We start from the raw sequence: 25,966 nt of genomic DNA, 5'->3' as shown, positions 1-25,966 counted from the left end.
TGCCCGGCGAGGGAATCCCAGCAGCTGATTGGACTGTTTGGGTTTTACCACGTCACACAGGGCCGTCAGTATAAGTGAGGGCGAGAGCCACTGATTCACATCACAGCTTTACACAGGAAAGAACACACCTCACACTTACAGCATGGTGAGTCCCATTCCTTCATTGCACGTGTATCTGCACACGTTTTTATTATTAATAGAACGTGTCTGTGTTTAATTATTGAGTATTAAAAATAAAGCTTTTTATTTACAATGATAATAACAATAGTTTACTTCAGTTAAAGTACCTGTGCTTCACCATAAATAAGTCTGAATTCAGAATGTAGTGGAGTAGAAGTATAAAGAAATAAAGTAAATGGAAATACTCAAGTAGTCGGCTGAGACTGAGTAAATGTACTTAGTTACTGTCTGACTCTGGGTCACTGGCCACAGGAAATATGATTATTTTCATCAACAATGAAAAAAGTATTTTACTGATAATTGTTTGTCCACTTATACAGCATATATAAACCATATATGTGTAAAGATATGATACATGGTGTATAGGCTGATAACTATAATGTAACTGGAAGCTATTTAACTTTTTTATTAAATGATATCTTGTGTTTTCTATACTTTGGAATATATTATCATTCATTTTCAGTATATTTATACAGAGGTCTCCACTTATGAAGGAGTTACAGTGGTTACACATAGATGTATCAACACATGTATCAGCTCACCACTACACTATAGTGCAGTATTCACCACTTCTTAAATAATCAAACTACTTTTAATTACTAAACAGTGGAGTGTAAAGTTATGCAGTGAAATGTATTGGATTAAATATCTGAAATGAATGAAACGAAACGCGAAGGTTATTTCAGTCACTTGACAAACAGCTTAAAATATTCAAGAACATCCCCCGTTGAGTGACTCATCAACGAAATGACGGTGTGAGTCTTTGTGTTATGAATGATTTTCAGCTGACGTTGTGTATCAGGACTTTTAAGTGACTCAAGTCTGTGTCTCTTGTGGTTTCACAGCCGCTGCAGGAAAACACAACAATGGACAAACCATCCACGGACAGACTGACTCACCGATTATATCCATCACTGCCCAACGTGGACAGGTGAGGCAGATCTACCACGTCACATGTTCTGGTTAAGACTTCCTGTCTCAGTGTTATTGGTGAAACTAAACGCCGCCCCTTGTGTTTCCAGCTATGACCGACGTGTTGGTGAGAAGCTTCCTGAAGCAGCAGAGGAGCTTCGTCCCGAGAGGCTGCACGAGGACAAACAGGTACAAAACCGAACAGACACGCAACAGTGGAAGATACGTCTGAGAGAACTTTGTTTTATTCTGGGACGATTCCCTGACCTCAATGCTCTCTGCGTTACTGGAAACTCTCCAGAGCAAAACTTCCCAAAGTGTGTAAAAGGAAGTCGGTGGATATCAGTCATGTTGCATAATTGGCTGCTGATCGGCTCAGTGCGTGTCACATCTAAATAGTTCCTCCTTTTTCCCTCAGTCGGACATGTTCGGTTCCGACAGCGACCCCCGACTGGAAGCTCGGATGCTGATCCTGGTGGAGCAGAGGAAAGAGGTGAGAACATTTTACAAGCTCAGATTTATCATCACCTCAGAACACACGCATGTACTCTGATTACTAATGAGAACCCATGTTCTGCTTTTTTTTCTCAGCTTATTTCTATTAACGACAGATGGGCAAAAGAATATGAGACCATGGTGCAGTTCTACAGAGAGAAGGTGAGAAAAAGGGTTTAGTGATGTTGTCAGTGTGTTGGGGCTGTAGACGTGTTCTTACAAGTTATATTGGTTTTAAGACGCATTGGTTTTGATACTTTTTAACTGGCTGAACTGGCACAGGCCACGTTTTCTGGTCGTTAGGATCAGGTGCCTGAGCAAAGGCATATTCATCATGGCATATTTAAGGGACTGCTATTTAAGAGTGTTTGTAATTTATTGAAGCTCTAGGGGCCTTGGCGGAGATTTGCGCTCTTGGTGTCCTTCTAGTCGTTTGTGTCGTGTTGTTTAATTGTTTTCCTGCTTCTTGTATTAAAAATCACGTGTTTTTCTTTAACCGACACTCAGGTGCGACTTTTAAAAGCAGCTCTGCAACAAAACCACAGTCCCGTTGAAGAAGGCCTGTGTGAAGAAGAAGAGAAAGACGTCACTTTATGTAATAAAACAAAACTCAAGACGTGCGATGAAGCTGACGTCAACTCTCAGCTACTGAAAGTGGAACAGGAGGCGCGGGAGCTGCGAGGGCAGAACTGCACGCTGACCAGGAGGGGGCAGCATCAGAGCGAGGAGATCAAGCGATTGAACAAGGTGAAGAACTCTTCAGTGACAGCAGTGGCTGCTTTAGTGTAATCTGATTTTAATGTTTGGTTTTACCTCAAATTCTCGTGTGTTTATTTATGATGTATTGTAATGTTGTTATCCAGGCACTGGAGGAGGCTTTTCTGACGTCTCCACCTGTGGAAGGACGCAGTGAAACACCCCAGGACGTGTGGAAGCATCAGGTGAGACTTCCTCCTGCTCACCTTCTCTTTGAGGAATAATCTAACATGTTGGAGATGGATGAGAAAACTGTAGCTTCATATTTAACACAGCAACACTATGTAACTTTTACTGGGAAACAGTGCCCCCTGCAGCCTGAAAAAGCTGTAAACAAATATAAATAAAAGCGTGAGCATGATTTTGCATTAACTATATTTTCAGTGGTGGTAAAGACAACATCTCCCATGATCCCTCGCTGCTTTAAGACTTGGTCAAACTAGGTCTTTTAATATTATTGAGTGACCCCTGGTGGCTGAAGTTACATACTGTACATTTACAGTACAAATAGTTTTGAAGCTGCTATGTAAAGGGGAATCAATCTTCTCATCCAACAGCCAATGAGGGCAACACTCTTCCACACTGTTCCTATCTCACGTTTTCTTGTCGTCCGTTTTCAGGCGGAGGTTTACAGGGAAGACTTTCTGACGGAGCGCAAAGACAGAGAGAAGCTGAAAGGAAAATATCTGGAGCTGGAGAATCGGTTTAGAAACGTTCGCTCTGAGCTGCGTGTCCTTAAAACTCAGGTGACCTGGACTCAGACGCCGCAGCCCGGGCTTGAACGCGTCGGCTCAAATCGAGTCAAACTTCCAAACCAGCCACTGAACCAGAAGTACCTGCAGATCCAGAGGGGACAGATCTCTTGAAAAACAACTTTACTCTTTTTTGTGTGATCACGTTTTTTCTGCACTTTATGGAGGAGGATGGGTGAGACTGTGGGAGTAAGCACTGGTCCGGGCCTCGTTCCGTGACCTGTTTGGCGAGGGATGAAATAAACATTTCCCCAAGAGGAGAGAAGAAGGAAAGAGAAAAAATAAAACCCTCCGAGCACGAGAAGCACAAGATATGAACCCTGCTGCGTTTACACAGTTTTCTCTTCCTCCTCCTCCTCCTCCTCCTCCTCCTCCTCCTTTGTGACACACAATCTCAGGGAGATATCACTTATTGCACAAACCAAACACTATTGACAAGGATGTTAACACACCTGCACCCGCACACACTTTCCTAAAGGGAAAGTCTTGTTCAGATTTTCTGCCTAATTTGCAGTGTATCCACCCGGGTGGAGCATGCACCAGTTTCTGTGAATCCGTGTCGATTCAGTATCGTAGATTTGCACCTGAAAGGAAATCAGAGAATGTTCAGATAAGAAGAAAAACACTTGTTAATGAACGTTTGAAATGATTTTTGTTGTTGACATCACATGTTTTACTCTGTCTTTGTTTATTTATCATAAATATAAATCATTCAACAACATGTGTGTTGAGTCTTTTCTGAAAGCTGAGTGAAGACCTCATGGTGACCCCCCCCCCCCCCCACACACACACACTGTGTGTATGTCAAGTTTCAGAAGATTTGCCAATTAAACTAAACTTGAACTATAATGTCACAGACCCACTGATCTTATGTGATCCATAAGATCACGTTTTACAGATCTGTGTGATGGTTCTTCACATTCGAACAAATGTCCACTTACTTCAAAGCTGCATGTAGAATGTTGAGACCTCTAGTGACCTCTACTGGTGACCAGCATATTGCTGCAGCTGATTACCAGGAAATATGAGGTTTCCAATAAGTGAATACTCACATCTTCAGCACTTTAATGTTTCACTTAACTCCCTCCCTGTAAAGACCTCAGTGGTGGATGAGGGAACTGAATGTCTAATTACTCCTCCGCACCCCCCCTGTCCTGTAATGTCCTCCCACAGTGGATGTCTTTAAAGACACCACACCAGTTCTCCGAATCGCAGGAGCACAGAATGTTTCCCCTCTGGCAGGAAAGCGTTTGGGGGCAGCTGCTTCTATTTCAATGTCAGATTACAAACTTTCCGCCGACAGCGTGAAGGCAGGAAGCACATTTTCCCTCCTTGACTCACTGACCTTTGACACTCGAGTCCTTAAAGGGGAACACAACCTTTGACAAAGACACACATGCTTGTCATAGATACTGTTTTGTAACATGTGCAGATCACAGAGTGATTAAAGATGGAGGGGTCTCCACTTCCTCCTGTTTAACAACAATAAAGCTAAAATATCTTTATGTACAAATTTAGATCCTTTAAGATGACAGATGATTGGCTGAATAAAAACTCCATTGTGGAGGCGGATTGTCAGAAAAGTTTTATTGGCACAGTTATAGCAGCAACGTGTCCTTGTGTATTTTCAGCAATGGTCCCATAACAGTTAGTTGTTTGTCTGATAGTTTGATTAATAGAAATAGTATTGATGAAATATGAAATATGACTCGGGGGAAGTGATTGTCAGAGCGATTGTGTAAAGTGCATCTGCACAAAAACATAAAGATAGTGACACTGAGTATATGTGAAATCACCGGGGGCCTCATTTACACAACAGTGCAGAGGTTCTTATGAAACTTTTGCACAAGCAACAATGCTGGTTTTTAAGTTTATGATAAAGAGAATCGATAATCTGGATTTAATTCACCACCTCACGTCTGCATCGCCACACTTTCTCAAGTTTGTGTTTTCAGATCCCAACTTTTGCGTTTTGTGCGACGGTGACAAATGAGGCCCCGGATCTGCTCTGTTGCTACATTCTTAGTGGTTTATTCTGCAGACACTTGCAGTTTATAAATAGATGCAGTAATGTTTGCTTATGATTGTGACTCAGGGTTTTTAAGGTGATGATGAGCTTTAAAAATAAAATATATTACAATGTTTTTAAAGGTAACACGACTGTACCCAGTGCTCAGTGTTGCATGTTGTTACACTGCAAATGGTGACGGAGACAAAAACAAGTAAGATGTTGAGATACTGCACCTCTCTGCCTTTTTTTTTTACAGATAAATATGTTAAATACATTCTATGACGTATTTTCAAAGAACAGCATTAACAGCCACTAAGCGCATTTGAAAAAAAGACATTTCCTGGCCAGTATTGCACCCCCAGTTTTCCACCAGTCCTGACACGTCATGTCGCTGAACTCTGCCAACACCATAGCAGGAATATTAAAACATCCACTTGTCAGAGGAGCCGTCCAAAAGCTGCCGGCCTCAGTAGAACGCCGGGTTCGTGTGCTCGATGACGCAGCGGCGGCAGTGTCGCCTGACGAACCGCAGGGCCTCCGGAGACACCTCGCAGTCCTGCACGTTCAGGAGCTGCAGCTCGCAGCAGTTGGCCGCCAGAGCTTTGAGTCCTCGGCCCGTGACGCTCTCGCAGGCTCTGAGACTCACTCGCCTCAGGCCTTGGCAGTACATCGCCAGCTGCTCCAGGCCGCTGTCGGACACCAGCGGACATTTGCCCACGTCCAGGGACTTGAGCTTGGGGCAGCTCCTGGACAAGTGGCTGAGGCCGTGGTCCGTCAGCCCCTCACAACCCCTCGCGTTCAAGTAGCGCAGTCTCGGGCAGTAGCGGGCCACGTAGCGCATGCCCACGTCCGTGATGCGGGTACAGTGGGCTATGCTCAGGTAGCGCAGGCAGCCCTCCAGGCGGGCGACCTCGCGCAGCCCGAAGTCCCCCACCAGGCGGCAGTCGCTGAGGCTGAGCTCCCGTATTGAAGGGCAGTGGAGAGCCAGGTGGCGCAAGGCCTCGTCCGTCAGTCTGGTGCAGCGGCGCAGATACAGATGCGTCAGGCGGGGGCAGTGGGAGGCGATAGTTCGCAACCCCTCGTCCTCGAGGGAGAAGCAGTCGGTCATGTCCAGGTAGTGGATGGAAATCTGCTGGCCGTGCAGGGGGGACAGCTGGAGCGAGGCCTCCTGGGTAAGACTGATGCACGTCACCTTGGAGCAGCCTGGAGGAAGAGGAGGGAACGAGAGGTCGTCAGCTCTGGGTAGATTACATTTTTACTGTTATACATTATCATTGCTGTGATAGGAGTCTGTGGATAAGAAGGTTAAGTTAAGTGAGTGACCACTAGAGGGCGCCACAGTAAAACCTTCTGTATTTGGCCTCATGCCTGTAACTATAAGAATGAAAACATTAAAAAACACTGATCAGTTTTCTGGATGAAAAGCAACACTCATCTCCTCACTGCTCAAAAAACATTACAGTATGATTTAATCACTTTTGGCTTTTCAAAATTAAAACCACAAACTTTTAAAAAAGTTTACTTTTAGCATCAAAGGGCCAAAGTGGCAGCGCGGTTCTGTCCAGGTCCACGTTATTTGTGTCACTTCCCTAATGAAACCACCAGAAACCGGCTCTTTCCCTCATGTTGAGGCAAAGAGAAGTCTTTCTTCTTCCACATGGGAGCTGGAGGTTGGCAGGGCTGCTCCGGCTTCTCTGATGATTTTACCAGCTTCAGGAGAAAAGACTGGGAAGGACCGAGAGGAGGAATTCTTTGAGGTAACTCCACACGTGCACAATGTGAGGCAGTAGCCCCCCCCCCCCCCCCCTGGTTTGGATTGAGGACGTTTTCTCACCTGAACGTCTGAACCTAGCTTCACGTCTCTGATCTGGTTAGTTTTGGTTCCATATTGTAACTTCAAAACCAGAAACCTTGCAGCAGACACACTCTTATTGAATATGATCAGACAGAAACGTTTTACCTGAGAGGTTCAGGTGTTCCAGGTTGGGGCAGCGGGACACCACCTCAAACACGGCGTCATTGGAGATGTTATAACACCCGGCAACCTCCAGGCGGCGCAGCTCCGGGCAGCTGTGGGCCACCACGTGCAGCCCCCGGTCGGTGAGCCTCTTGCAGCCGCTCACCACCACCGTCTCCAGGGTCAGGCACACGTTGGGCGTGTCCTGGCACAGCCGGCGGGTCAGGACCCTGATGGCTCGGTCGGCGTGGAGCAGCTCCCCGGTCAGCCGCACGGTGCTCCACAGCCTCGGGTCCCACGCCAGGTTGTACCAGCGGCGGCACACGCGGGCACAGCGACACAGCTGGTTGGTGGGGAGATGGGAGAAGATCTGCAGCAGGGCGTGGTCGGGGAGGAGGTCGATGGGGGCGTGGTGGTGGGTTTTGGACTGGCGGGAGCGGGTGTGGGTGCCGGGCTGAGGGTGGACCACGGCGACCGTCTCTGCGAGGGCGGAGGACGAGGACGAGGAGTTGGTCTCATGGCCGTTGCTGGAGAGGGCGGGCGAGGAGAGCGAGGAGGACTTGGACGGCAGAATCAGACCCGGGCTGGGGGTGCTCAGAGTCCTCGTGCTGGACTCTGGACCTGGAGCGACAAAGAGACAAAGAGACAAAGAGACAAAGAGACAAAGGGAGTTAGTGTCTGGAGAGTCTCTGAGAGTTTCTTCCTATTAATCCCTTTGTTTTGAACATACCAGTGATTCCTTATTGTTACCTCTGCCAAGAACTTTATGTTTTCATCCGTCTGTTGATTTGTTTGTGTCTTTTTTCAATTGAACAAAAACTGCTGAACGAATTTCCACAGGACTTGGTGGAAGGATGGGAAATGAACCACGACTAACCCGGACAAAGGGACAGACTATTTAGAAAAATAGACTGAATAGATTAACTCAATTGTACTAAAACCCAAAAGTACATACGTGACATAACAAGTACAAAATATAAAAAATCTAATAATGTGTTTTAAACAGTTGCTAGTGTAACTTTTAATAGGATTTCTAAACAGCATTAAACCAAAGGAACAAGACTTCCACTATGATGTCTAATACTTTATCACTGGTGCAAATACTGAGAAATAAATTTCCAGATCTGGAAAATTAAAAGCCAACCACGTCATATTTCCACTTTTGCTAAAAGGGAAAAAACCTCCCTCACATACATTAAATAGCTTCATCAGTCTGTGACATTTAGTGCATTCCAGCAAGAATCTCACAGAGAACAGGCCACAGCGATCCGACCCTGTTCTCCTCGGTCTTTTCTCAAGGCCTGACTCATGCACTTATATTTCCACAAGCAATTTCCTCCACTTCTCAGAAGGACTTGTGACAACTGTAAACAGTCGTGCTGTGACTGTACTGTAACCTGCGGTGGAGAGAACAGCGAAAAAACCCAGAGACTAAGTGTTTCCATGCAAGGAGAAAGACAAGCTGAGCCTCTGAAGGAGACACTCCGGTGGTGGAGGTTTGCATCTGGGGACTTTGGAGACGGACTGGAAAAATAAAGAAAATTAGACGTCTGAATACGGCAAAGATACTCAACATGCTTTAGATTAAAGTGCATTTAGCAACAGATGACAATGTGAGTGTGATAAATAATCTCACGCAGAAAGGAAACACAGGATGCAACACTTCCCCTGACACAAGCTACAGCCTCCTCTCATCAGACTGAGATAATCGAGACTCATCAGAGCTCCCACACAAACACAGCCCACGAGAAACAGCTGCAGAGAAAACACAGGTTGCTCAATTCTTCCGTCTTTTCAAGAAACTAAATCAACGCAACAGAAACTGAAAATTAGCACCTCTATTAATGGGAATCAGCCAAAATGCTGTTATGCAAGTGGAGGCTAACGTATCCTCGAGCTTGGGGCCTTAAAGCAGACATATTGCCATCTGAGAGTTAGTCTTTCTCTGTATCTGTTCCAGAGAAGACACCGTATCACTTTATAATTGACAGCTGGAGAAAAATAAACTAAAAGGCCACATCGTTCGTCAAAAAGTCTCGTCTTCATCGCGATGGACCCACACCGGCTTTGATCTTCACTGAAGAGGCGTTTCCATCGGGGTCGTTATCGTGTTCTGGGAGAAAACGTGTCACGTTTATCTCGGGAACGTTTGGGCAGCAGCGACCGGGACTCTTCAAAGCAGCGTACGGTGTTTCCTGTGTAAACACTGAGGCCCTCCTGACAGATGTGCGCTGATTGCGAGAAGATGGTGGCTGGATCCCATCACTGTGGAGGAGAGGACAGCGGCTGAGGCGTCGGATCGGACTCGACCCGTCACCCCCGGGACGCTGAGTGCTCTCCTCTGATGCTATCGGCCTCCATCATACCCAACGACCCCAGTTTGATTCGTCACTAAAAGCATCTCAAGGACGCAGGCCAGTTGTTTTCAGACCTTTTAATGAGGAATTGTAACATCTGTGTGTGAGTCAAATTTAGTTTTGAGTCGTATCTCAGCTAGATCGGTATTCCCATGAGTTTAAGTTGACATAATAATCAGGTTACCTGCGTTAACCCACATGTGGAGTTCTAGTCGTGCAGACTGAACCGTAGCTGATGGACGTTGACTAATGGCGGCTTCAGGACCGACAGTCAGCTGCTTCCACGCTGTGTGTCAACATCTGCATGACAAATGAACGGCCTCCTGCCCGTCATGTGGATTTGTGTGCTGAGACGAGACAGTGACACCGTCCTCATGGCCGCGCGGAGGATCTCTATTCCAGACCCGTCAGCTCGGTGCGCCTCCCGACTCGCCACTGATGACATGCGCAGGCTCGTCCTCTCTCTCGGGGGACATGTCCTCCGATTCACAGCTATTTTACAACTGCCTCCTGTGAGCCTTAAAAGTCTCACTCGCATCCAAGCTCAAGACAGAACTAAAGAGTAGCAGCGTCTAGGATAAATTAATCTGCAGCAAACACGAGGTTTATCGTTCCTGTGGGACGTCAGTTTGGTTTGAGGCCTCACATTCTCGTGGGTGGTCCGTCTATATAGATGTGTTGGATTATTTCTTATTAAGCTTATCTTGGCCTCTCGTCTGGATCTTTCCAATGATAAAGCAGTTATTTTTATTTTGCTTAATACAAGTTTAATGGTCCGAGGTCCTATAAACACCTCATCTATGTCAGACTTCACACACCTGTTCAAATATGTCAGGGCAGTCACGCTCCTCTGACTTTTATGTTTATTCGAGTCCATTATGAATGTTGCAAGATTCCTGAGTGAGAACCTTGTGTTTGTGGATTCATCCAACACGACTGGAGCTACACAGTCGACAGGAAAGAGTTACACAAACACGTTAGAATCAGGATATCTTAGTCATCTGGTCAAGGTCAAGGTCAAGGTGACCTTACATATTCACGGGCCTCTTTAACATGATATCTCAATTCTCCCTTTATAACATTTTGTCAAATTTGGACCAGTTCTCACTTGGACTCAAAGATGAACTGATAAGATGTCAGTGATCAAAGGTCACAATGACCTCATACAACTCCAAGCTTCCAGCTACTACAAGCTTACAGAAAATTAATGAGGGATTCATATTTATGGCTAAAAATCAAAGTCTGGGATCAATTCTGTGGCATCACAACAAAAACTCTCCACAAAAAATCTCATCATGCAGCCGAAGATCAGATTTTCCAAGGAGACATTTCTCGAGTCGTTAGTTTTGATGGATGTCTGAGGCCTCGGCTTCATTATGCACGTCCGAGATAATATGAAGGATCCCGTGTACAGGAAGACGAAAATCTTCTGCCACCGAGTAAGGAGCCACTTCCAAAGTGCGTGATCACACGTGTCGCTGATCAGAAATGGGCTGCGAGCCCGGAGCAACACAACGCTACCAGACAAAGTGCATCCACCCCCGCTCGTACCCAGACACACACTCACACAGCTGCTGGGGAAAGTTAAATGGAGACAGATTTACAGTTGCTGCGTTGCACCAGGGTTCAGATCGATAGCAACAGGAACTTTTACAGCGTCCAGGTGTCGTCTATATGTTTTCAGACTGCACCTGTTTATTCATTCACCGACGATGAAGTTGTTGACAATGATCTCAAGACCAAAATATTCACATGGTTCACACTTTGTTACTTCTGGATATGAGATGAACGTATTGTTTTTGCATCTGTCGAGCAGGCGTATTGAGACGACTGACATCTATTAGTTTGTGCAATTTGGTGCAGCTTGATTATATTTATGGGCCTTGGCAGGGTTTGCACTCCACCATGCACCCTTCTAGTTAAATAGCTGTGGTGTTACGGCATTTAAGAAAAGCGTTATTATCCAAATAGGAAATTCCAAGAAACCAAAACTTCAAAACCCATAAACAGAATGATGGTGAATCCATAAATAAACACACAAACCGACACACGGGACAAGGGGCTGAGAGAATATATTGAGTTGAACACAGGTGAATCACAGGAGGACGAGTGCAGCCGGGAAACAGGACAAAGACAGGAAGTAAAGCAAGCAAGAGACACAAGGATTGAGGCTTCAAAATAAAGCATGAAATAATATAGAATTACAGAATGAAGTCCAACACAAAAATTCTCTCTGATATGTTCATCAAGGGATCGTGAATCATCACAGTTTATCCAGATATACATCCTATATATTCAAATTTCAAAGACTGCAGATCCCCTTAAAACATCAAACAGACGTTAAAGTTCCCTCTTGACCTTTAAACCACTCGAGGTCCAATTTTCAAACTTTTAAAGAAACTTTCAAGTGCCACGTGTACGAAGCCCGGAAGTATGAATCATAAAATCAAATACGATTAATAATGAACTGTGGGATTCATTTATGCACCAACATGGATGAAGAGTCCTAGAGGTGCCATGAATAAAATCATAACAGATACCAAGCCTGGATTTCTCCATAGCAACTATAAGAAAACCGTGTCCACTAATAAGGACCACATGATGTGACTGAAAGCTCCAGAAACAGCTAGTAAACGGACCTTAGGGGTGAGATCTCTGGGATTTAATCTGCGTTCACCTGCAGCTCCGAACGCTAAGCATGACAAAATCAACTTTTCTTAACCAGAAGTGCTGTGCTTTATTTCCCCGCATCACTACAAGCCTATCATTAACAGAACAAATACCGTCCAGCTGCTAAACTCCTCTTGAAGCCACTGCGAGTGCAGATGGTGGAGGACTCAGCTCGCTTTAGGAAATCAGAGGAGAAACAGTGGAACATCTGGTCTCTGCCCCGGACAAAGAACAACGGAGCGGTTGGTGAAATGAAAGAGAAACTCATGCATTTTGAATGTGCATGTAGCCACAGCAAGGCATACTTGGCTGAAATCATTTGCCACTAATACCCGAATGGGAGCTGATCCGCAGCCGCGCCGCAGCCGGATCCCATTAACGTGGACTTCTGAGACACATCTGGGCCGAGCTTTGATACCAGAGGTTTAATGTAAATCAATCGGAGTGATCAGTGAAGAGACGAGATGACCGCGTGATGAAGAGGCGCAGCTGCATGTTGGGAGCGATGTCGCCTTAATGGAAAAACCTGCCGAATTACCCCCCCCCCCCCCCCCCCCGGAAAAAAGGACAGAGTGGTGAAGAAAAACAGATTTTGAGGGTAAGCAAAAGAAAATGGGAGCAAGAAGAAAAGGAAAGGCGGGGGGGGGGGGGGGGGGGGGGTGTTAAAATTGGCAGTGGACTCTGCTGAATTTACCAGAGACGGAGACAAGTGCACAGGGAGGGTCAATCCAGACTTTGACGCAGTCTGCTCATAAACCAAAGCTTTAGGGATTCCACTCAGGATCTCGCGGTGCCGTGAAGCTCCGCTAAGACCCGGTCTGGAGCTCACAGGGTTACTACTGCTGCATCTGGCAGGACGGACCAATCCATTACCTCAATGCCATTAGGCCTATGACATGTTCCTGCTCTGTGCTGCGCCCTGCTCTGCCAAGACGGGGTGGTGTGGAGTAAGGCCGCATCGATATAACTACGAATTAGTTTGGAAGTGCGTCAACTCTGCTACAGATACGCCAGCGATCCACAACATGTCTGAGTTTTAAAGACGCTACAACAGAAGTTTGGAAAACGCTTCTGGCCTCTGCTGCCTGAAAACATTTTTAATTTGAACGGGCAGAGATGGAGTTGTTTGGAGATGATGACGTGGACAATCACTTTCAAACTAAAACGACCTCTCTCCACACGAGAAGTCTGATTCCCGGTCCGTACCAACACGTCTGAAAACGCACATGAACACTCAAGAACACTGGGCATGCACTAGCCAGTGTTCACAGATTTAACTGCCATGATAACAGGGTCAGTGACATTTGTAATTGATCATGGACGTTGTGTTGTGCACTGGTAGCCGAGGCTAATGCCGGTTGTTTTCTTCCGGTGGTGGGGGGGGGGGTCATGTGGTAAGCGCCCCTTTGATTCAGAAAAGACCCAAGAGGTTGTGAGTGTCCAAACATCTCAGGTTCTGCTCGTCCAAACTCAAACGCAGCCCCGGAGTTTTCAAACTAAAACGGGTCAAGCAGCGTTTCCTAGCTTCTCTGTTTTAGTGTCTCTAAAACTCCAGAAGTATCTGCAGCAAAGTTGATGAGTTTCCAAACAAAAAGCAGCAGTAGGGATGTTTCCTCTGTGAGGGAATCAGAGACGGATCGTATTCTTCTCACGGCCGAGGAAATCAAATCCATATCATCAGAAACAAAAACGAGGGGAAGTGTTAAAACAGAGAAAGTTCAGATAATAAAAAACAACCAGGCAGCAGGAGTTTGACCGAATGAGAAAAACACAAATGAATGCATCAGCACTGCAGCTCCTTAAAGAGAAACATCTGAGTGAGGGAGGGAGAAGTCCTGGGATAGAAACCATCTGGGTCGGTCTCAGGTTTTACTGAATACATGGAAGTTGATATTAGCGTACAGTGTGGCGGCTCGGCTATCAGCAGAGCCTTCGCTACAGGAAGGTCTTTTGCACTGGACAATGTGAGAGACAATAGGGCCCTGCTGGTTCCTTTACAATGTGGACGCTCGGACAGGAAACAGGCTCCTCAGCTCTGCACAACCCCCCCCACAGCTCCTCCACTCCTGGACTGCAGGGTTTTCTCACACTCACTCAGTCTCCAGAGCGCCAGGAGCTGCAACACTCTTTCCCCGACATCACCACGACTTTCCTCCGGGGGAGTTTTCCGCCTCTTAAAGCTCGACCGTCTGTTAGAACGAGTCTCACCCATCACTTCATCACAGCACATTTCCACAGTGGAGACGACAGTTGAGACACCGGAGGCAATTGAGCGTCATTCAAAATTGATCTGGCCTTTTTGCGAGTCGCTGGAATTCAGGATGATGTCGTTTATTTAAATATTTTGTTTTTTACACGTTGTTAAATCGAGATGTCAAAGAAGTTAGATCCTCATGTGCACGAGATGCCTTTCTGTACAGTTCATGCTCTTTGCTGCGGGTGCGTGAGAAGAGTTACAGGGAGTGACAGTAGTGTTAAATGACTGAGGAGCGTAACTACACACAGACACACACACACACACACAGGCACGCACGCAGAGGAACTGCACATCAGAGGGGAATGGAAAAGTGAGCGCTGGCCCCAAACAGTTGATTTGGTTGTGATGAGGAGCAAATGTAATGATCTCATGTGGTTAAAGCAACAGAACAAGGGAAGTGCTGGAACTTCTGTGGTTAGAAACCTCTGACAGAAGAGCGACCGGAGAGAGGTTCTTTTACAGGGACGCAGATTTGTTCACGACGAAAAACAATCGTCTTCACATAAATCTTTACGCTGGAGAGAGAGCAGCTATGCGTTGCGCTGCCGGTATATATTTACGTAACATGAACTGTGTAGAACTGTCACACTGGCTCCACATCACAGTCCTGAGCAGCTGCCTCATGGAACTGGAACATTTTAGTCTTGGAAGGACTGTTCAGAATTTGCAGGATGGAAAATACACGTTATTAATCTTTTAGTTTCATACCAGGACTTGTTGTTTTGAGGTTTGTGCGTCTCAACCTTAGACTCAACGTGTTGGAGGTATCGCTGCTTAGCTCCTCCTCCTCGCACCGGGCTGTTTATCGAGGTTATTGGCAAAGGGAGAGAACATTTCGGACACTGGTCGGATTCTGACGTGCAACAACAACAACGTCAGACGTCGGAAAATCCCACATTTTATACTAAACATTAATTTTACACTTAGTATGACTAAGCCTAAAATGGCTAACTGGCTATTTAGTGGACTATGCCTCCTAATTGCCCGTACTGCACTCATGCTAACAGCTGTATGTGCTAAGTATGAAGCTATTTAGCTGCTGCTTTATTTAACATACACACTTTATTAAGCTTTGGATAAAGAAGAACTAATAATCTGTTCCGGTTGCTCTGTGACATCAATGTTCTACGAAACATTATTCATCAATTCCCCCGAAGAAAACGAACCAGAGGGAAACTTTCCTCTTAGTTTTTGTACCATTGCAGCTTCAGCCCCCGACTGACACTTCCCCCGCTTACGTAATGACACAAACCACAGCATGAAAACGAGGGGGGGAGGGGGGGTTCGATGTGTCAGTTCGTCTGTGGTCGTATCGCCACATGAAAAGCAGAGAGAGGCCCAGGTGTATCACAGTGAAAACATCGCCTGCAGCCCCAAATCGTACAGGAAGCGAGCGGGCGAGTGGGCCAGGTGGCGTCCGTCCCAGCTCCTGTCGAACACGCCGCTGCAGCCGACCTGAAAACCGTGACCCCGGTGAGGAACACGGTGAACGCACCGAAAACAACAAGGAGAGAGCTTCCTCCCTGAGGCCGAGAACGAGAGGAGTGAGCAGTGATCACAGAAGAGTTATGAGATGGAGAGCTCTGCTTGCCGGGCTGCCTCCCCCTCCTCCTCCTCCTCCTCCTCCTCCTCCCCCTCCTCCTCCTCCTCTTCCTCCTCCTCCTCCTCCTCCTCCTCCTCCTCCTCCCCCTCCTCCTCCTCCTCCTCCTCTTCCTCCTACGGTAAACTGCTTTCACTCTTTTTCTCGTTCTGTGCTTTTTCGCTCAGATTTCCTGGCTGGTGGAGCGGCGGAGAGGAAGGGGGAGGAGCCAGGACAGCTGATGAGGAAAGTCTGGGGGGAAATAACGTTGGCATTCCTCGCCTCTCTGTGTTCTCTCCCTGCACCGACAATTTCCAATGAGGATTAGAGATAAATCACCGATGTTTCTCATCACAATCACCACAGACGTCCTGATAAACGTCCAGTAATAACTCCAGGCTGCTGCTTCGTGTCCAAGGTCAAAGTGCCGAAAAGGGACAGATTCGTTTCCCACCGGCTCGGCCTCCTGTTCATGAGCATAAACTTCTTAGAGCAGTGACTTTCTGTACATTTGATCGAGGAACAATCCGCCACTATAAGTTGTTGTTTGTCAGCCAAACATTTCCCTCTAGAAACAGATTCTCCCCCGTCTAAACAAACTCCTCCGCCTCCCCACGCAGCTGCAGGAAAACAGAACACATGCAGCATTAGGTTTCACCCAAACTTTAAAAAAAAGACAGATTTGTCACAGAGGCTGGTTGATCGCTGCCCTAACGACTTCAGATGAGAGATTCAAAGTTACATGTACAGCGCGAGTGGAGAATAACAAACTTAAATCTTTTTCTCTCCCGAGAGAAAACGTCACGAATAAACACCGAACTGCAGCCGGCGTCAAAACACAAACAGCGAAACACGATCTGTCCGGCAGAGTCAACAGGAGGGAGTGAGGCTGGTTTACAGATGAGGTGCGAGGGGTTCGTTTCCCTTCAGAGGGTCAAATCAGTAACACGGTGGAGACGTTAGTGCTGGAGCTGTTTACACTGGACAGTAAGAGAAACATAATTCAGGCCGGTTAGATTCATTCCCTTTAATTCCTGTAGAGATTTGGCTAAGGGCAAATTATGCTCAACATTGGATACGTATATGAAAACAGACACAGCCTTCGGTCCAGATTTCGGCCACATTAGTGCAAGTGTTCAACAGATATTCAAGCTAATTTTCTGGTTTCATTCTCATATATCAAAGGTTTTCTGTTTTTTCTTTGTCATATAAAGTCATAAATTGTAGAATATAAAGCCTTTGAACAGTTGAAGACGTCACTACTTTCTAGATTAGATTAGATTAGACTGTTGTCATTGCACAGTACAAGTACTTATACAACGAAATGCAGTTTAGCATCTAACTAGAAGTGCAAAAGTAAGGCAGTAAAAGTGCAGAGTATTGTGCATAGTGGAATATATAAATAAATAAGAAGTAGAGTAAGAAATATAAATGAAATATGAAAAGTAAGTATAAGTAAGAGGTATGGTATGATATAAGAACGATGAATACACTATGAGCAAGATAAATATATAAATATATATAAATATGAATACTTATTGTATAGACTAAATCTATTGAATAATCAATTCAGCATAACATAATCAGCAGATGAATCTTTAATGGAAATAACTGCTCCCTCGATCCCTCCCTCGTGTGGGAACGCCGTAAAGACTTAATGCGAGAAACAGACTTTGGTAAAGAGGTTTAATCTGAAGAATTGACTGAATCCTACATGATGTATTATTGTGGCACAGTGTCGGAGGTGGATGGAAGGACGGAGTAAACTTTTCCCGGTCAGCGTTATCACTGTTTCTCTGGTGCTTGGCAGACGGGGAGGAAGGCGGTGCGCTCATTGTTCCCACAGCTCCCACCTTCCTGGTGCCATTACAAACGGGTGACGGAGCCGACCCGCAGATCGACCCCCCTGTGAGCCTGCGTCACGTCAGCGGCCACAGCTTCGACCGATCAGGATCAAAAAGGGTCTTCAGGAGTCACAGCCCCGCAGGCCGAACATCTCAGGGTGTTGTCAGCTCCCCATCTGAGCCGCATTCCGAGTTCGGCCGTGCCAAAGCAAACCCCTGAGGCCCAGGCGAGGGTCACAGTGTAACCCCTGCTGGGAGATACTCAATTTCATCCCACAAGAGGGATTTACTGTGCAGGGACTGTGCCTTTCTGTCTGCGGCTAATAAGCAACTCAACTGGGTCAGGACGCCACAAGCCCGACGGAATAATAAATGAAAACAGAGACACTTTGCAGGAGCCTGCCAGATGACCGTTTGTTTTCAGGAGCAGAATGAGCGTAACTTCCTCATGTTGATTTTGTGGGAATAGACATTGGACCAGGAAGAAAAGCAACGGCCTAGTTTCTGTCTGCATGCTGATATTAGACCTGAACAACAAGTACTTTCATAACTATTCAGTATTATGGACTTTAAAGCCACTCGGTCTTGAATTCTGAGGTGAGGATAGTTTCTTTTCTGGTTCTCCCAGTGGGAAATTTGTTTTTATCTTTAGAAAAACAAAACATTCCTCGTCAGAAGTACTTTACAGATAGTTTCTCTTGTTTGGAAACAATCTCTCTCTCTCAGAAATCATAAGAAATGACTTCATAAGGGTGAAATACTCTTAGTAGTCTTTTACTGCTGATTCCAATCATCAACTTGAACATTTGTATTCATAGACTTTATAAGAATACAAATGGATGATATGACAGCTAATTTTATATTATAAGTGATACACTGGATACATTGCATTCGTACATTGAATAAGACATAAGTTTGGCAACTCGATATGTTATTTCATGCCCTTAAAGTCAAAAACATTGAGAAACTAAACATATTGTTTCAACCGTCATCTAACTCCCATGTCTGATCTGAGAAAAGTCCATTTACGCAGATTAGAATTGCATCTAGTTAGATTGGTGAAGTCGAATCTGCATGATTTGTTCCTCGCTGAAAGAAAACAAGTTTACTTCTGCTTTCTAATGTCACTTGTGATAAAAGTCATGTCACAGATAAAAACAGAAACACGTGCAGCTCCTCCTGCAGGAAACATCTATATACGCCAATTGCCTGTAGCACCCCCCCCCACACCGTGGGAGATCCTAAGTGACCGTATGACTGCAGGGACATTACTGCAGTATCAGAACACTGGAGGCCAGTACATGAATACTCCCAGTGTGTGGTGGGGGAAACAGCCCAGACGGCTTCCTGATTAGTTTAGTGGACCACAGGACGAGGTGGGCAAGCACTGTATGATCTGCCACTGTGTACGTGTGTGTGTGTGTGTGTGTACGTGTGTGTGTCCATGCTGCTTTTTAAGGAGGGGGGATTTGACTGTGGCCTCGGTGGTTCCAGACCATGTAATTACTCCCACTTAACATGGAGGAAAAAAGTATAACAATTTCAGCCATAACACAGAGGGATGATATGGTCTGGAAGCCACTGGTCATAAACTAGACTCTTGTCTTTATATTTCTATCTGCACAGGTTGTTCAATTTCCCCCTCCCGCTCTTTTGGCGGTGTTGGAACCAAGCGAGCACCAGGCGACTCGTGAGGAGAGTTTCTTCCTCCAGGAGAAACACCTCGAAGTCTCTGGCCGAGCGACGCTTCTAAACACGAGCTCCCTGCTGCTGTTTGTTTTCTTGTGGGCGGCGCGGAGCCACGAGAACACCACGCTCGACGTGCCAGAGAAAAAAGTTAAGATCGGTGATGACAATGCACGAGAGCAACGAGCGTGGACAACAGTCGGTGATTCACTGGTCAAGAGACGACAGCACAAAGGGGGAGAGGGAGAGAGACCAGCATGTGTCTGTGCCGGGTTGTGATGAGGTTAAAGGTCAAATCAGTGAATCAGTGACTCATTCATTGGCTTCTGAGGTTTGATTCTCTCTCTTTTAACATTTCCTGCCCAGTGGCCATCAGACAAACCTGTGAACCTCCACGACATGTGAGGTCAAGATGCTGCGTATCGTCATGTTTTACCTTTTAGTGACGGGACATATCAAAAAGGGACAAATACTTACAGCTGCTCTGTGATGTTAAAAATAACTGAACCACAGATGAGTACCACCTGAGCTCAGTGGAGCGTTTCAGATTCTTTAATCAGGCTGTTTGGATTTTAAACCCAACAACTTGTTCCTGTGAATTAATAACAAAAGCCTTCGAGGCCTTAACGGTAACATGTTATGATAAACTTGTTATAAGCTAAGCTTGTTAATTTCTAGTTCATACAAAAACTCAAGCTCTTGTAGAGCAAAAGCTCAGAATCAAGGTTTTACAAGACACTAGGATTATAATTATTATTATTTCAAGATAGAAATCAGATTATAACTCTTTAGTTTATTGAATTCTGTTGAAATGACAGGAAACTGCGGCTCTGACTGACAGATCTGTTAAAAAACTGCCCGAGACTGATCCGCTAATGCGACAGCTGTTTACCGGAGGCTTCAGGAGGCATCAGTCAGCTGCAGCGTTTCCCTGAAGCACTGCAGTGAGCACACAGTTTACACTCACAGCTCAGAACCTCCTGACAGAGGCGAGCAGGAGCTGCCAGCGCTGGACGCCTGCCGGAGTGTGGGGAGTGCGAGAGGGAGCCAGAGAGCTGCGAGGAGACGAGGAGACGAGGAGCAGGAGGTGAAGCTCTCGTTCCCCCGTTTCCACTCCCCACACCTTCTCCTTCTCCAGCGAGCCCCCCCCCCCCTTTCTCTCTCTCTTGCAGGCCTCCCTCCCTCCTTCCCTCCTTCCCTCCCTCCTTCGCAGGGCTTTGAGCCTGATACGACCACAGTTTAGATAAGCATTCTTCCACAATGAGAAGCCAGGCGTTTTTCTCTTTTTTTTTTCTCCTTCTTCTGAAACAAAGCCCACGAAATGCTTTCTGGTCTCTGACGGCAGCTGTGAGTTTGTTTTCAATCTAGGGTTATCCCAGGAACACACAGGTTTCTCTCCCAAAATAGGCAGTGGAGAAAGTGCAGGAGGAGAAGGAGGAGGAGGAGGGAGAGAAGAAGAAGAAGAAGAAGAAGAAGAAGAAGAAGGGAGGGAGGGGGGTTTGGTTAATGAGCACCAGATGCCTTACCTTCGCTGGTAGCCACATTCTTTGGAGCTTTAGTTGGTGTGTGATCTGTGCTCGAACTTATGTCAGAGGAGATGCTTGAGCTCCCTTTACCTGCAGGGGAAACGTGGAAGAAAAAAACAAGATTGCTGTTGAATACGACAAATTAAACACAACTTATGAGGCTTTAAAATCCTATATTGTGCGATGACTTCTAAATATTGACCCACATTTGACATTTTTCCTTCCCTGAACTAAGAACTATGAGTCTTATCGTATAAACAAGCTCTTTATGCTGCGGTCCTGCAGCGTGTCTGCCCGAGATAAGGCAGGATCGCCCCTTCGTGATGCATTTAATGAGGCGAGGAGGTATGAAGTGTAAGGAAATATAAAGCCCATCACTCTCTGCTCTCATGACATTTATGTTCCCGGGTTGCTTGACGAATGGTTGGGCCTTGGCTCATCCACAAAGTCTCAGCCGATATGTGTGAGTAAGTGTCCGCTTCTCTTTTTTTGGAAGAAGAATAAAAGTCTCCCGAACTCGGCCGTTCATCCTTCCCTTCCAGAGGACGAGTGAGGAAACACTCCTGCACAAACAAGCTAAATTTCAGCGCATACACTTTTTAAACGTCCGCCTCTCTGACTGCAGTTGTTTGTGACACTTCATTCCTCTGTCAGATCATAAATGCAGCTTTGTGGCTTCCCTGTGACTAAGTCCGTGTATTTCACGCTGCACGACAGGCTGGAGAGGTATTCTCAAACCGGTCACACCCACATGCACATCGAGAGCAGCCACCTCAACGGATGAGACAGCTCCTAAAACGAGCACCACCAACACATGATCCCACACGTACACATAAAATAATATGAATCCAGTGCAGCTCATAAGGTTTAGGTATGAATGACATTCTGTGGTGAAATCACTGAGCAGGCACATCTGCTATTGCTCCAAGAAATGACTCAGATATTCATGAGGGGTTTGGGGATGTCAGTGTTCAACCGTTTTTCTAATATCTATTGGAGATGAGCAAAGACAGTCTCATCTTCGGCAGGTTACAGGGTTTCTGTCCCCGGCCCTGAGGAACTCCGCAGATCTGCTCGGTTGACGCCTATATGGAGCTTTCGTGGAAAAACGACTTTCAGGAAAGCTCCTGCTTCCTGTCTCGAGCTTATATAAAGTGTTGGTGGAGGGCTGCTGCATAGTTGTGACCAGAGTCTACTTAATTGTGAAGTCACACTTGAAAACAGATGTGGAGGGATGGACCGCAGAGTTCGGTAATAACAAATAAAGTCACTGTTCTCTTTTATGAGGTGACAACACTAACACCTAGAATGGCACAAATTGGAGAGCGTACCCCTCTACAGCAGCATTTTAATGGAATCTGCACCAAACTGCACATACTCATAGATTTGAGTCTAAACCTATGAATTATTCCCTGGAAATTGAAGATATTGTCCAGAAAATGTTAAAGAAATTGATGGATCCCTTCCAGTCCACATCCATATATCATAAGTAAGTGGATAAAAAATCCTGGATCCAAATCAAAATGTAATAGATTATTTTTTGGTCCAAACTGAGAGGATGAGTTTTTATCAATCCTGCCAACTAACAGACAAACATACAAATAGACCTGCAGTATGATCTCCTTCTAAAGAATGTAATGATGGTGTGAACTTTAAAGTTAGACACTTTGAAAAATGAATGCCACTGCTCTTTCTAAAGCTCAGCATGTTTTCAGAAATAGATATTCAGTTTATTTAATCACATCACTATTCAGTTATTGGATGGATAGATTTCTTTCTTTCTTTCTTTCTTTCTTTTATAGTTGGAAAGAAATGACTTCTTCACTAAAACCAATAAACCTGCCACAATAAGTTGATTCATCAATCTCCATTAAACTATTTTTAAAGTTGAACTGGATATATTCAGACATCGCCTCATGCGCACGGTAATTATGACATATTTCATTGATGCTGTTTATCCTTTTCAGGGTCATGTTGGGGCTGAAGCCGATCCCAGCGGACATTAGACCAGAGGTGGGGCACATCTGCCAAGTAATCACTAATGGAATTAATAATACAGTAATTCGTTGCAGCACTGAAAACAATGAGAGCTTGTTTGGTTTGTGTCATTTTTATCTGACAATTATTCATTAGAAAATATAATAAAGCCCTTAAAGCTCGTTCCAAAATGTCTTCATGCATCTCTGCTCTTCAGCCGGAGACCTTCAGTTGCTGGAACCTCATCAAAACCCAACCTCACGAGCTCACAGGTTCTCATCTGGGAGGTTTGACATCATCCTGCTCACATCTGGCCGCATCCCATCAACACGACCAAACACTGGGTTTGCACTTGTAGCTTAACTGAGATTCATCCATGGTGCAACATCAGCAAAGTGCGATTCTCTCACGGATTAAGTAAAAAGAAAAGTTGGTTTTATTGAAACTTCAGCCTTCATCATTGGAATGATGGAATCTGCTCTTGAACCTTCACAGTCTGGATTTCTAGGTGGAGCTGCTCCACGTGTTATTTTTTAACATCACGTCTTCCAATCTTTTCTCTGCACTTGTTGACTTAGGAAGAGAGCACAGTGGAATGTTATTTATACAAACATCTCTGCTCCGGACACAGAAACGATGTGTTCGATGGAGGGTGTTTTTCTTTTTCTGACTAATGTTGAGGATTACATCTCAGATGAAAAAGACAGCGGGTGAGGGAGGACATGGGGGAGGGGGGGAGCCGTGAAGGGGAACACACTCTGCTCTGTGTCTGTAGCAGCGAGGTGGAGTTTGATTTCACTAATAAACTCATTGTCCCGGATCATTAATGACATGTTTGGAGGTTTTAATCCATAGTGTGACAAGAAAAAAGCATTTCCATCCTGATGAGAATCTCTGCTGTGCATCATCCATTTACTCTTTCCTCTTAGGAACCCCTGGTTCTTTCACTCCGCCCAACGACAACATCCAACAATCGACTGCAGGACAGAAACATCGCAAACACAACGTGCCGTTTAGTCAAAATGACCTGGTTGCACAGATCCTTAGTCTTTCAGATCATGAACTCTCACATGCATGATGATCAGTAGGAAAGGAAGAAGTACAGGGTTCACTTCACACTCTAGTATGATGTGGTTTGGTTTCAAGACTCCGTGTCTCATTCAGTTTGAATATATGTTGCTTTAATCCAACAGCTTGTGCTGAAAATGATGGAGGTCTGTGTCTGCAGCTTAAAAATACTGTGCTCCGTGTGCCCAATAACTTTGAGCACATGTCCCTCTAAATGTCTCTGCACGGCCCTGGAAATCAGTTACTTGTCTCCTGCTCAAGTTGTTAAAGTTGTTGTTGTCATCACAGCTTCTTTGTGCATAAGATGCACAGCGATCACATGTCCCCGGAGTGTTTGTGTATATGCACAAAATGGCCTCCAAATCACACAATAGCAGGATATGGAATTGTGGAGGAAAAATCTCTGGAATTAGTTGTTATCGCAGTTACTCAGTGCACACACACACACACATCCACCCACACACACACACACACACACAACCAAACACTTCACACCCTGCCATTAAACCAGCAGGAAAACACCCTTTCTTTCAAATTCAAGCCAGATATTTTTAATTCTGCAGGAGGATGACTGATGAACCGGCTGCTGTGATGATATTCGATTCTTAATTTGACTTTTTGTGACTTACAAAAACATCCCTTGTGCCTCTAACTCAGGAGCTGGATACTTGCATGTCTGACAACAGCTGTGCATGTGACCCCAAATCAGTTGTATTAATCCTAGCAATACATAAAAAGCCACCAGCTGCAGGTAAACTGACAATGGAAGTCACAATTCTGGAGGAAATATGGGTAAATAAAAAATAAAGAAGGAAGTGCAAGGACTAAATTTAGCATTAATTAATAATTGTACCTTTATGCATGCAGCATCTTCCCATTTATTTTCACGTGTATACAGCATGACCACCAGATGTCACTCTACATATTATAGGTACAATCCAAACGTTGCACATCTTTAAAAAGCATTTTTCAAAGGGACCACATCCACACTCAGAAGCAGCTTTGAGCTCAGAAACAGCACACATGCTCTAAAATGAGAAGGTTTATGAATGGAGTTGGGTTCGAGTTCAACCTTACACTTGAAAAGTAAAGAGTCAAAGTGATAAAATCCCAGATATAGAGGGGATAGAGCTAGTGTGGAGCTGAAGCTAACTGATGTCCAGAGTTAAGGTGAAGCTGCAGAACAATAACTGAACTTTATTTTATAATATAAGTTTTCCTGGACACAAATGAGAAACTGTGGCATGTAACGGAAATGTAAAACAACTCATTTTTTTCTACGATATTGAGCCCTAGAGTCGAATAGTGTTTAAAAGCGGTAATTAGAGTACTCACCCTCGCTTCCATACTGTTTTCCATTGTTCGCACCCATGTTAGAGGATACATAATCTATGCGCAAAGCCCGGGTTTGTCAAAGGGAGTTAAATTCCAGAGAAAAGCCAGAGTCTTTCCATGAAGACGGACGAGACAGCCGGAGGTTTGTGCAGGGCCGCGAGCTCCGACTCCAAATAGTTAATCCAGATGTTGAGCAGAGGACGCCTCAGCATTACGCAGAGAAAAAAGAGAAAAGCCCACATTCACTCGAGCCTCCAGCGGCGCAGAGTTTCTGTTTGTGGCCGGAGCTGTGCGTAAAAGCGCAAAGTCCGGGAATGGAGGAGTTTTTCTGTTGCGAGAGGAAAAAGTTCGGGAAGTGTCGTGAGAGTCGAGCAGCTGTTTCTCAGGCAGAGAGCGAACAGGCAGAGAGAAGAGAGGAGAAGAGAGGACGCAGCTTCTCCTCCACTGGATTTAAAGAGACCGCAGACACAGAGGATGAGGAGGAGGAGGAGGAGGAGGGTTAAAAAAAGATAAGAAAGAGACTGTGCCACAGACACACAATCACTACACATCACTACACAACACACTGACTCACTGTTCTATGAATACACAAACATACAAATAG

At 45.3% G+C, this 25,966-nt stretch overlaps 2 protein-coding genes across 2 annotated transcripts; one reads left to right on the top strand and one right to left on the bottom strand.

Moving 5' to 3' along the window:
* The first annotated feature begins 76 nt into the window (after positions 1-76).
* Positions 77-3,814, top strand: LOC133933127 (TNFAIP3-interacting protein 3-like). The gene is made up of 8 exons (XM_062380107.1): positions 77-145; positions 1,026-1,111; positions 1,203-1,281; positions 1,511-1,585; positions 1,684-1,749; positions 2,095-2,334; positions 2,451-2,528; positions 2,964-3,814. The coding sequence occupies exons 1-8, from the start codon at positions 143-145 to the stop codon at positions 3,207-3,209; spliced, it is 873 nt and encodes a 290-aa protein (XP_062236091.1). The 5' UTR covers positions 77-142; the 3' UTR covers positions 3,210-3,814.
* Positions 3,815-4,667: 853 nt separating this feature from the next.
* On the bottom strand, positions 4,668-25,763 carry si:dkey-192l18.9 (F-box/LRR-repeat protein 7). Its single transcript, XM_062380069.1, has 4 exons — positions 25,363-25,763; positions 20,983-21,072; positions 7,067-7,684; positions 4,668-6,309 (listed from the first exon to the last, which is right to left on the bottom strand). Exons 1-4 carry the CDS (start codon positions 25,397-25,399, stop codon positions 5,573-5,575), a joined length of 1,482 nt encoding a protein of 493 aa, XP_062236053.1. The 5' UTR covers positions 25,400-25,763; the 3' UTR covers positions 4,668-5,572.
* Between the last annotated feature and the right edge of the window lie 203 nt (positions 25,764-25,966).

The sequence above is a fragment of the Platichthys flesus genome, chromosome 21, assembly GCF_949316205.1.
Source record: "Platichthys flesus chromosome 21, fPlaFle2.1, whole genome shotgun sequence".
NCBI classification, from domain to species: Eukaryota; Metazoa; Chordata; class Actinopteri; order Pleuronectiformes; family Pleuronectidae; genus Platichthys; species Platichthys flesus.
Note: the sequence above shows the minus strand (reverse complement) of the source record. Positions and strands in the feature narration are given on the sequence as shown.